This window comes from Orussus abietinus, unplaced genomic scaffold (genome assembly GCF_000612105.2).
Source record: "Orussus abietinus isolate OABI.00-Male unplaced genomic scaffold, Oabi_2.0 scaffold19, whole genome shotgun sequence".
NCBI classification, from domain to species: domain Eukaryota; kingdom Metazoa; phylum Arthropoda; class Insecta; order Hymenoptera; family Orussidae; genus Orussus; species Orussus abietinus.
Window position 1 is genome coordinate 800,377 of NW_019395981.1, and position 11,947 is coordinate 812,323.

At 35.7% G+C, this 11,947-nt stretch overlaps 3 protein-coding genes across 6 annotated transcripts; 1 reads left to right on the top strand and 2 right to left on the bottom strand.

Moving 5' to 3' along the window:
- Positions 1–446: 446 nt before the first annotated feature.
- Positions 447–3,459, bottom strand: LOC105699718 (maspardin). Of its 2 annotated transcripts, none has more exons than XM_012424928.1 (7): positions 3,201–3,459; positions 2,705–2,839; positions 2,286–2,391; positions 1,972–2,092; positions 1,771–1,879; positions 1,423–1,671; positions 447–1,324 (listed from the first exon to the last, which is right to left on the bottom strand). In XM_012424928.1, the coding sequence occupies exons 1-7, from the start codon at positions 3,297–3,299 to the stop codon at positions 1,265–1,267; spliced, it is 879 nt and encodes a 292-aa protein (XP_012280351.1). In that variant the 5' UTR covers positions 3,300–3,459; the 3' UTR covers positions 447–1,264. The 2 variants fall into 2 exon arrangements, with proteins under 2 accessions (XP_012280351.1, XP_012280352.1); XM_012424929.1 differs by lacking the exon at positions 3,201–3,459 and adding an exon at positions 3,026–3,143.
- A 2,098-nt stretch (positions 3,460–5,557) lies between these two features.
- On the top strand, positions 5,558–9,213 carry LOC105699921. Of its 3 annotated transcripts, none has more exons than XM_012425365.2 (12): positions 5,558–5,774; positions 5,861–6,139; positions 6,285–6,386; positions 6,450–6,580; positions 6,681–6,771; positions 6,872–6,991; positions 7,055–7,253; positions 7,599–7,734; positions 7,831–8,051; positions 8,124–8,389; positions 8,492–8,665; positions 8,748–9,213. In XM_012425365.2, exons 2-12 carry the CDS (start codon positions 5,896–5,898, stop codon positions 9,170–9,172), a joined length of 2,109 nt encoding a protein of 702 aa, XP_012280788.1. In that variant the 5' UTR covers positions 5,558–5,774; positions 5,861–5,895; the 3' UTR covers positions 9,173–9,213. The 3 variants fall into 3 exon arrangements, with proteins under 3 accessions (XP_012280788.1, XP_012280790.1, XP_012280789.1); XM_012425367.2 differs by having other exon boundaries at positions 8,124–8,350; XM_012425366.2 differs by lacking the exon at positions 5,558–5,774 and having other exon boundaries at positions 5,815–6,139.
- A 97-nt stretch (positions 9,214–9,310) lies between these two features.
- LOC105699922 (mitochondrial import inner membrane translocase subunit TIM50-C) lies at positions 9,311–11,438 on the bottom strand. The gene is made up of 8 exons (XM_012425368.1): positions 11,271–11,438; positions 10,690–11,042; positions 10,454–10,573; positions 10,250–10,357; positions 10,049–10,180; positions 9,855–9,978; positions 9,635–9,738; positions 9,311–9,564 (listed from the first exon to the last, which is right to left on the bottom strand). Exons 1-8 carry the CDS (start codon positions 11,410–11,412, stop codon positions 9,469–9,471), a joined length of 1,179 nt encoding a protein of 392 aa, XP_012280791.1. The 5' UTR covers positions 11,413–11,438; the 3' UTR covers positions 9,311–9,468.
- Between the last annotated feature and the right edge of the window lie 509 nt (positions 11,439–11,947).

The following is an 11,947-nucleotide window of genomic DNA, read 5'->3' on the forward strand; positions in this document are numbered from 1 at the left end:
CGCATGACTCGGGGGTTAATTGCCGTGATTCGATAAAACATCGATTTTTCTCGGTAACGAGCAGTAATTGAATTATTGCACTTGAAGAGGTCAGGGCATCGCTCTTAATGGGCTGTGAACGCGAAGGCATGCGGCTTGGCATTATCTAGATGATCGATCGATCCTTCGTATCGGATCGAAGCCGAAACGCGTAACAAATCACGAGGGGAAAAGGGAAATAAAAAGAAATGCGTTTTTGGTAACGTTATGTAATATCGATTAATGAGTTATTAGGTCCTTGAAACGAACTGCGCGACTTAGAATTATCTAGATACATCGGATGGATGTAGTACTAATTACTTGTTATACGTCTTTAATCGATTTTTTAAAATAAAGTGCTTATCTATGAAAATATATTCTGAAGAAAGCATAGGTTGTCGTAGGAGCGGAAAAATTGCAATAAGAGCTATTTCATTAAAAAATTATATTTTTTACAACGCGATCCAAATAACAAAGCCCGTATTTACAGGATGACGAGGTATACATTCTAAAACATGTAAAAGTAATTTAACTTGATTGCAGCGAGCAGCTGTTAGCCATAATTCACCGTACATAATTATGATTAGACATTGGTAATGTTCATACAAAAGTGTACTTCTCACCGATGATACGAACTGAGTAGGGGCATTTTAGTGGCAGTCCTATAGCATTTATATGAAAGTACAAATTGTATAGGGAATGCAATATATATAAAAAAGAGAACACCCCTCAAATCGTATCAAGTATGGAATTGCATAATTTAACAGCTCTTAATTTACATAATTAAGTTTATGGGCAATGTGTAACATTAAATTACGTATATAACTACTTATAATAAATAACAATTACAGCCCATGTACATTTTACAAGTGAAATGATCTTATAATACAATGTATTCAATCTTGAGTAACAATGTCATTGCGCATCTCAACTAATATCAACTGTTCCTAATTCAGGGGAAATTATTAAGCGTGTGCTTCGTAGGAACTGTTTCTTTAAGAAATTCTAAATATTTGACGAGTTTGTATGATCGAAAGCATTATTGATCATTATAGTCGCTGGTATGCTTAAATGCAAGTATGTATTAAGATAAATATTATTTATATTAATTGGTTCAAATGCACGGTAATTTGACAAATATGAGCTATAGCAAATGAAAACAGGAAACTGACGTGTGCACATTAAAGCACTATCAAATTCGGATCGAGCCGTTCTAATTATTATATTGCCTCGAATCACGATCTTATTAACTCTTATTTCTTTCTGATACAGAATACTCTGTTCCTTCGAACTGCCTCAAATGGATCTATAAAGTATAAAGTAAAAATGAATTAACGAGTTAGTTTCAAATTTATAGAAGGTATTTTATTCCTCCTTTAGATAATGTTACTTAAATGTTCATACCTGTAAATGTAAATTGACTTCAGGTGAACGACTCAAGTAAGGGAAATTACCGCCACTTTTCAGATGTGCTAATTTGGCATTGGGGTAACATTTGTACATCTCTTCTCTAACTACACTTGATAAAGCATAATCATCGAATACATCCACTATCGTAATTGGTAAATGAGATACTTTGTGCGGCTGTACGTAACAGTTTATGCAATTCATTGTAAGTCTGGAGGCCAACTCAGATTGTGTCAAGCTTTCTAACTAAAATTGAAAATCTTCATCTTTTTCTTATTTGACATACATGGAGATTAGAACATTCTTCATAGATGATATTACACATGATGAAAATGGAACACTTACCCTTTCTACCATGAAGTCTATTGCATCTACAATTTCTCCATCGACTTTTTGTGTCAGAAAATTGCCCATTACCATCTTTTTCAAAACCAATGATGGCAATATCCAAAATCTAGGAATCAGAATAACTACAATTAATGTTGAACAAAATATAAACTCACGAGAATATTTATAAGAATTTATTATGAAAATGATGTCACTTACAAGGCTGCAGATTCATTAAAATTGAACACGGATGTGTCTGTAAAAGTATTACACAGAACCAGTGATGTAACTCTAGGACAATGGAAATTTAGTTCAACGAACTTTTGGGCAAGGAATCCTCCTAAAATACATACGAATGTTAATTTTTTTGGATTATAATTAAATGAGTAAAACGCAATTAGACTATTGTCCCTACAATTGGAGAAAAGAGAAATAATAAATATAAAGGGTTCTCTTAATAAATGTTTGGAATGGACATGCACACATTATTGTTAAGCAATCGTGTATACAGACTACAAAATTTAATGTCAGACCTAAAGAAGCACCAAAAAGATGTACTCGGTCCAGCTCCATGTAATCTAAAAGTTTTTTAAATCCATCGCACCATTCTTTTACACTCCAGTATACAGGTGCCTCTGCCTACAGAAAATTAAACTTTTTTCTTATCGTACATTTTTGTGCTATAATGCAATCTACATTTCTGATATTTTTTTTCAATAAGCTTATAGTATAAATACGAATTAGTTGTCATTGGAAATAAAATAAAATTCACAAAATTGCTTACATTTGAAATGTACCCTGATCGCTTAATTATAATATATAATAATTTTTGTGATGTATAAATATTAATGTCACTTTTACTTCCAGTGCGCATTTTATTAACTGTCCAATGTGTACCATTTACTTGATATGCACTTATACTTATGAAATAATCGTAAGAAACTTCACCTACCGATATAACTCGATAACCCTTAGCGGCCAACCCAAGAATCTGCTTAAAAAAAATGTCTGCTGAACCACTGACAGGTGGAAGACAAATCACGGGACACTTGATCGTCTTTGGACCAGAGTCATATACTTTCCAGCCCTAAAAACACCGAAAATGAAGTTTTAATGATTTCTTCGTTATACCACACAAAACGCATTCCACAGTATCTTCAATGCGATGAAGTTCGTACTTCATTACGAGACATATTTAACACGATCATTGTTGCTGTGTGGTTGAATTAATATGATTCTAATGGTATTAAGATTTAATAAATATTATAATTACAGCATTCTGTTGTGATAACATCACCGAGTATAATTTTTATGGAACGAAAAATGTAAAATAAGCTCACATGCAAATTCATGATATTCCTGAATACTAAATTAATAAGAAATTTCCATTACATAGTATTAGATATTAAATGTCGTTTCTTTTGTTTTGACTGTTTTTTTTTTATCACCTTTGAGCTGTCAATGTCAATGACGATTTTTCTGAGAGGAACTGAACTTCGGAAACTCTGATATTCCCGAGATTGCGAAAGTTCGCTTGTATAAGGCATTTTCTCTGGCACCTCCGCTAATTCTCACAATTTCCTCTTCACCTTCGTGAGTGTGAAATTCTAGACGCAAAATTACATCTGTAGGATAACGAACCCAACTTTAAGTATCCCTTGAGAGACAATACAAGATTGTCAGTTGCGCCAACTGTCAAATCTTTGTTTCGAATTTCTGCTCACTCAATGATAGTAACCAGAGATGAGTTGGGAGATGGCTCACGGGCAGGGTCGCGCGATCGCATCCTGTGCTGCCCTCTGGTTTCGTACGTTAGCTTTCACCGTTTTTTGCCTCCAAGGGCGGCGCAACGAATTTCTGGTAGGGGCTAGCGCACTCGCGATGGTGGTGTCATCTACCAGCAGCCGTACCCGTGATCGTAATACCATGCGAGTGTTGATGGTGGTGGCTTACCTACCATGCGCATGCCGGGGTCGAGGACCCTATATAAGGCCGAGCGCGCGCTCGGAGCATCATTACCCTTTGGTCTTCCGCAGGGTAAACATCGGGTTACGTGCTTCTAACGTTGCTGTCACACACATACTCACACCTGTATGTATGTGGAGCACTAATGAGGTTCGGTTCCACCCTCGAGTTAACTGAAGTTTAACTGGTTTAACCCCAGTTTTAACCTACAGTTAAACCTAACGGTTAACCCCAGTTTTAACCTACGGTTTCACCTAACGGTTAAAAATCAAACTTCGGTTAACTTGGGTTGTGAAACCGGGCCTTATGGGAGACATCCCCCCTCCCTTCCCTTCCCTCTATTAATATATTTAACTTAATTTATTACGTTTGTAAAGGGCTTCGGTGCGCAGCAACCTCCACGTGGTGAGCCTGGGGGATCGGTGGTTTCCAACTATTGTTCGAAACCACCGGTTCGCAAATAGCTGCGCGAGTGGTTCCACTTAGCGTGTTTTTTTTTTGTATGACAGTAGCTTAACTTTGTTAAAAGTGGAAGCACTCATTGCGTGCTTGAAACCGCTCTGAAAATGATCGAGGAATGCTCGAAAACGTTCAAAAACGCTCGAAAAACGCTCGATAACGCTTGAAAACGCTCGAAACTGCTCTGAAAATGATCGAGAAAGGCTCGAAACCGTTCGAAAACGGTCGAAAAACGCTCGATAACGCTCGAAAACGCTTGAAAACGCTCTAAAATCGCTCGATAACGCTCGAAAACGTTCGAAAACGGTCGAAAAACGCTCGATAAAGTTTGAAAACGCTTGAAAACTGTCGATAATGCTCGAAAGAAGCTCGATAACTATCGAAAACACTTGAATATCACTCGATAACGCTTGAAAACGCTCTGAAAATGTGTGAAAATGCTCGAAACCGCTCTGAAAATGATCGAGCAATGCTCGAAAACGTTCAAAAACGCTCGAAAACGCTCGAAAACGCTTAAAAACGCTCGAAACCGCTCTGAAAATTATCGAGAATCACCCGAAAACGTTAAAAAACGGTCGAAAAACGCTCGATAACACATGAAAACGCTCGAAAATCGCTGGATAACGCTTGAAAACGTTCGTTTATGCTCGAAAAAAGCTCAATAACGATCGAAAACACTTGAATATCACTCGATAACACTTGGAAACGCTCTGAAAATGCGTGAAAATGCTCGAAGACGCTCTGAAAATGATCGAAAAACGCTCGATAACGCTAGTAGGAAAATGTAAAAATCATACGCGAAATGACTCGGCTTGTATCCGCAGTTAGGTAAGCCTCGGGAGAATTTTTCGCAGTATTCGACTCTCACGCATACTCGTCGAGTGTAGTGCCGAACGCACACATACTCAACGTCTCGACCCGTAGCTTGGCGCTTGGCCGGTTGGGACGCGCGAAGATTTCTAGGAGCGATCGCACTCACACAGATTCGCTGCATGAGAGTTCCGTACGCGACACCGACGCGTGCCCCAAAGCTCCGTATAACGTCGACTTCGAGGCAACAATGTACTTAATAGTAGTAGATAAGTAGATAAAGTCAAATGGAGCGTCACGAATGTTCTTCCCTTACCATCAAAAGCGTGCAGTGTCGATAAGCGTAGGTAAGCCACCACCGTCAACTGCCGCATGGTATTACCATCACGAATACGCGAGCCGCCAACGGCGACTGGTAGATGGTACCGCCAGCGCGAGTGCGCGAACTCCTATCAGAAATTCGTTGCGCCGCCCTTGGGGGCAAAAAACGGTGAAAGCTAACGTACGAAACCAGAGGGCAGCACAGAATGCGATCGCGCGATCCTGCCCGTAAGCAATCTCCCAACTCATCTCTGATAGTAATTTTAAAAATTGGAGGGAAAGTTGGAACCAAAGAAAAGTTTGTTCTAAAATTTTCTAATCGTGGTAAATACAACGACAAAAACAATTGGAAACAGTTGGATGCTTATGTCCATAGCAAGATCTCGTTATTCTCGTTGTTTGTACTCTACCAGTGGTTGGCGGCACTGACACATTGCTAGGTTAAGGTTCTTTGGATGTAGTTGTTGGTAGGTATTTTAATTATTTGTAATCTGAGATTGACTAAAGATATGCTGTCATTCATTAATGTACTGTTACCTTTTAATTTTTTCAGATATCCCATGATTTTGTAACTGTCATCTATGTATAATGGCTGATAAACAAATTGATAGTTTGATAAAAACTGTTAAGCGAACTGAGCTTAATTTGCATGGAAAATTGAAGACCAACTTTTTAAAGTGTTATCCTCATCATTCCGTACCTGCGCATAATTTGAATAATATTTATCAAGATGACACTAATAGTATTAACGATGATATTTTACATCAAGAATTCCCGTATCACTCTGACTTACCGAAGCCTTTATTGCCACCTGTTAGATTACCACGATCAGGTAAATGTTATTATTTATAATCTCAATTACTATTGGTCACATGGATTTTTGATAATCGAATGAATGATAATAATTTTAAAATCGTTATGATTGTATCTGAAATTATACAAGCTAATTATTTATTCATTTCTTTTTTTTTTTTTAGTTTTGTGCGGAGAAGATCCAGCTTTGCAGCTGATGTTAACCAAAGCACAAATGATGAATGATATAAATAGGATTACAGAGTACTATGAAAAACATAAGAAAGGTGACTATTTTCATTGGTCCTTTGAAAAAAATATTTAACATTAGTATTTAATTTGCATTTTAGAACTTGAACCATGCCAGAAAAAAGATATTCTGTGGAAGAAAAATGATGGTTTAATGTATACTAAAATTCCTAGATATGTAGCAGATATATCCGAGATCATTGAACTGGACCCTGATCCTACGTTTAAAGGGGTATGCTAATACATGCATGTACACGTCGTACTTTACAATTTAATGCATTACATTCTGTTCAATTATTAAAGTATTTGTTTACAATGTTTTTTCAAAACAGAAATATAACTGGTACTATACTGGAGGGTCGTTGTGCAATGTTTTATTAAATGGCAAAAGGATTTTATTATTTCCTTACAATGGAGAATTAGGTAATTAAAATCATATCTTACGTTAATAACAAAATTTAAATTTTAACAGTAATGATAAATGTATCTTGTTTTATTTATACAATGATGTGGGTATACTTAGCGGCTGTTCCAATTGTTGCTAACGATGTTTCCTTGTGGAAACCTGAACTCAAGATTGGAGCTAAATGTATCACCAATGGAACCCTTTATGAATTAAAATGTAGTTCCAGCAACAATACATGTGAGTACGAAGGTTTTACTAATTGTTGAGTAGAAATTTTTAATATAATGAAAGCACTTATAGGTCAACTTTTGGGAAGATACAAACATCATTGTGTATTATATTCCTTGGCTGAATCTAAAAACAGATTAAAACTCATGGAAATACACAAACAAAAATCACATAGTCCTTATGTCAGTGCAGATTTGAATCTTCTAAAAGTCAATACCTTTTATACTGCTAATACGGATAGAATAGTGACTTTGTGGGATTTACTCAAAGAGTAAGTAGAAAATAAGGGTCATTTATGTGATTTAAGGTGGTACAATTTATAGCTGGCAAAATATATGATTACTGTGAATTGTATTACCTTTTCTTTACAAAGCCTGGCAAGGCTTTACTACCGTTAAGGTTTATGGGCTAGGATTTAGCCGCCACCATTTGTACCAGTCAAAAGAAACATAATCAGCCGGGTACCCGTGCCTATAGCTCTTAGGACCCAAAAGAATTAGTATAAATAATTTATGGCACGGTTATCTAGTACAGTTGCATATATTATTTCGAAGGACATTGAGCATTGAAATAATTTTCTCAATAGTATGGCTAATTATATTTATACGTTTTACAGAAAATGTATAAACAGTGGACAGATTGATGAGACTAAAGTTCTGGAGGATAATTGGGGAAGCATTAGAAGTCAAGAACAAGATCCCAATATTCTTTTATATGCGGACAGATGCTGTTTGCATTATTTAGATACTAGGGTAAATAAAAGAATTATCAATTTACAGCAATGATTTTTTTACAGGTCTATCTTGCCATGTTCATTGCAGTGTTTGTAATTTGTGTTCATTTTATAGATGCCTCTTAAACGTCCTGTTTTGAGTTTGTGTCCAAAATCGAATTTGGAAGAATGCGAAAGTTTATGTCTAACTCTTCAGTGCAGACTCGATGCATGTCAATATATTGGATCATATCACAGTTTATTGCTTTGTGATAGCAGGTCACCAAAATCATGCGTTCAGCAAAAGTGGACTCATCAGTTTAAGAGTGCACCACTCATTGGCAGCATTTATAACAGGTATTTGAAATGCACTAAATTAACTGCTGAACTGCATAACAATGATCTACTTATTAAATCTCTATTTTACAGAAACGAAACAGAAATCATTGTTTTATCTAGTCAATTACCTAGAGAAAACACAATAATATTGAATACATGGGAAAACACTGAGACTCCACATTCTTACAATTTACCGTACACTCCACCAAGTATTTTAGACAGTTTAACAGCAAGTCAGCAACAAGGAAAATGTTTAGATCCGTCTATGAGAATCAGAGCTGAACTGTCTACCGCAGGCTCATTGTTAATCCCTGATGGTAATGGAGATGTACACTTCTTTGTACAAAATTCGATTGGTAGGGTAAATTTAATAAGTATAAGGAGATATTTTATATATATAGAATACTTTTATTTTTATGTATCCCATGTATACAAATTTACATGTAGATTATTTTCAGGTGACATATTTTATCAGGGTATCACGCACGAGGAGGTATTAAATAAATTCTCTATAGGAAATTGTAATGCATATATGGCTTTGGAAGCTTGGGAGAGGGCAAACCGAAGATACAATGATACTGTATTGCCTCTTGTTGTATCTTCAAAATTATGTATCGATTATATTTATGAAAGTAAGTACAGAAATAGTGTGATCTTGAAGTAGCAGAATGAAATAATTAAGATGATACATTTTTTCATTTCTCCTATGTTAAGGTTTGAATAATAAGAAATTGCACTTAAAAAGAAAAGAGTGTCCGAATGTGTTCATTTATGAACCAACATGGAGGCAGTCTGTAACAAAGTTAAATTCATATGTTGACATATTGGCACCTGAACTACTATCAGCATGGGATATTTCAGAAGAGCCTGTTACTGTTCCGTTGTCAGCCATACCTTATCAAAAAGTTTTAAATTGGCTTGAATCTTCGGATACAAAGGAGCTTCCTGTTTCCCAACCAGAGGAAATAGATTGTACATTTTCAGAAGTCAATACTCAAGAATTAGTTAGTGTATCACAGGTAACAGACGTCACTTGCGTTCAAGATAGTGCCAATATTCAGGAATGTCTGTTTCCATCTAGCAATGTAAGACCAGTAAAAAAGAATATCAAAAAGAAAAGATATACGTCAGGATTTTAGTACTTTATATTGTAGTATATGTAGGATTATAGACTTTTATTTATGTACATATACGTTTTTTATATTTTTTCCAATTGTGCTTATACTTTGAGACTAAGCGATTATAGTACACGGAATAAGTTTTTCTGTATTCATGAATATTACTAATTCACAAATGTATTTTATTCCATTCTTAAGCAAAAGTTGCATGTATGTTTTGAATGATTACAAAACTCAAGTACACATTTTTGGTGAAAGGTAAAAGAATATGTAACAAATATTTTAATGTACAAATTTGTGAACTTAATCGTTCATTTCTATGAACGATTTTTTAAAAATGAAGGCTTCCATCGTGAGCCAAGTACTGTGCTTCCTTCTTTTTGTAACTTACTTCCTTCTTCTTCTATTTGTAACTGTAAAAATAAACTGAAGTTAGATGACGTTCAAAAGTAATATGTCATTGATGATATATTTTATAGATACCAATAATTTTCGTTGGTTTTCTCTGAAGGCCTCTAATGGATTATCGAACTGTCGATAGTAATTTAAAACATCTCTGACATCCTCCACATTTGTTGCCAATATTGCTAAAGAAATAATAATTGTTTATTTAGATAAATGATTGTAATGAATAATTTTTGAAATAATAGTGATAGTGGTGCTAATTTATTAGTACTTGTTTGTGAAGCTATGTCTAACTTACTTTTAAGGAATGCAGCTAAATCATATAATTGCGTGTCGCCATCGTTACCAGTCCATCGAGGAATTTTGAGCGTATTTTCTGGGTGAAATTTTACACTATCTCCATTCCAATCGATTACAATAACCTGAACAATAAAAAACATTAGATGAACAGAAATAATGAAGAAGTCGGAGGCGAAATAGCGCAGTTCTTACTTTACTGAGATCTCGGTTTAAGGCATTCAAGTCCTTAACGTGATGTCCATCGGCAAAACGAGTGGCATCTCTAACTAATCTGTACATAATATATCCTTGAGGATCCAAAGCATCGAGTATGGGAAAGGCTGTCTGTAATAATTCAGATTTTTATAATATGCACTTATAAATAATTTTCTTTAAACAATTTAATTTTCATACCATTCCCTGTTCTGCTGTATATATAACAGTTTCGAATTGTGGCGGCGCAATTGCTTCCAAGAATTGATCAACCCCTGGCCTTTTCTTAAACCTCCAACCAGTTTGATACTACAGAAAAAAAATTATTCATGCATTTTAACGAGCGTTTGTTCGTCATTTATGATCGTTTATTGAGAATTACACAGAAAAGAATATTTATCTTACCGTCCAATCTGGATGTACCAAAACATCTGTCATTTCTAAAACCAACGTGTACGGAGGTTGAACATATGGATATTTAAGAGGATCAGGAAGTAATTTTTCTCTACTAGGTTCTTGCACAAACTGGAATAAAATGTAAATATTACATACCAAATCAGAAATGTAAATTTGGTATAATTTATTAAATTCTAATCGTTTCCGTAGAATTAACGTCAAAATTCATAATTAACGAATAATACCTTTTTGTAATATGTAAGTTCTCTGCGAAGCCTTTTGTAAAGTTGTTCAAAGAACGGTAAATGAGAAAACTCATCCTCTATAACATTTCCATGCTCATCGCGGTTTGGTCTGCCTAGTTCGTAGACTAAAACACTACCAGCGAAGGTCAACGATACCCCAAAAAATGCAAAACCATACTTCATCATTTTCCACGAGCGCTCTCGGTCCTTCTCATTTTCTGCTTGTTGTTTACGCTCTTCTTCCTCCTTTTGTCTTTGTTTTTCCCCTTCCGATACATTTTGTGCATGGGGTTGATTACCACCAATTGTCGACTGTATGTTCGTTAAGCTCCCAGCTATTCCAGGTCTGTTTGCTGGAAGTATCATTCATAAAGAGGTCTCGTCAGGAATGATTATTACAAATTTCAAGTGGAACATATACATATAACTTTTATACTGGCGTGTGTTCAACAATATTATACAAGAATTACACACTATACCAGTTCCTTGATCTCAGAAATCCTGAATCTTCGCGAACATTTGATATCGACTGTGCGTGTTTATCAGAAAACAAGGTTATGTTTCTAGAAAATTGTACTTACAATCGGCAAAACAACGATATTTTTGCGTTGCCTGGATATGTTTCACTTTGATTATGGGTTCCCGCAAAGTACAAAATGCCTTACAATTGCTGCCATTGTACGCTTTACAGAAAAGTCGCAGACTTCTTGCTGCAAATGCCATATTACGTGGAGAACATGAGCATTCGAAAACCCGGTAAGCCACAATAAAACTGCGAATATGGATAACTAGAGATAAGCCGCTGGGTTATTCGAAAAAGAGTTTCCGCTATCAAGAGTCAATAGAGTCCTCATCCGGAAAATTTTAGTAACAATGTGTATTCTGCATAATCGACTGTAAAATTCTTGCAGCGGAAGTTCCACCATTTCTTCACAGATGGGGTACCAAACGTCGGTAAGGAAGGAAGTATTCGAATTGCATAGCCTTCAGAATTTAGAAGAATTTAGAATGTTGCAACACGTTGATTTATAAAGAAAATTAGTTATGAAGAACTATCGATAAAATTCATTTTACGCATATCTATGCGAAACACTTATGAGATACCTCGGTGCGATATAGAAGACCCGAATGCGAAGGTTTGCTGTGTTGCGGTTATTGTCAGAGTTTGGCTAGCAGTACAAACATATTCCTGCGAAGTTGAAGGGTAGCCGCGCGATAACTGACTGGCTATTGTTTAAAGGTAGACAGAAGACAAATT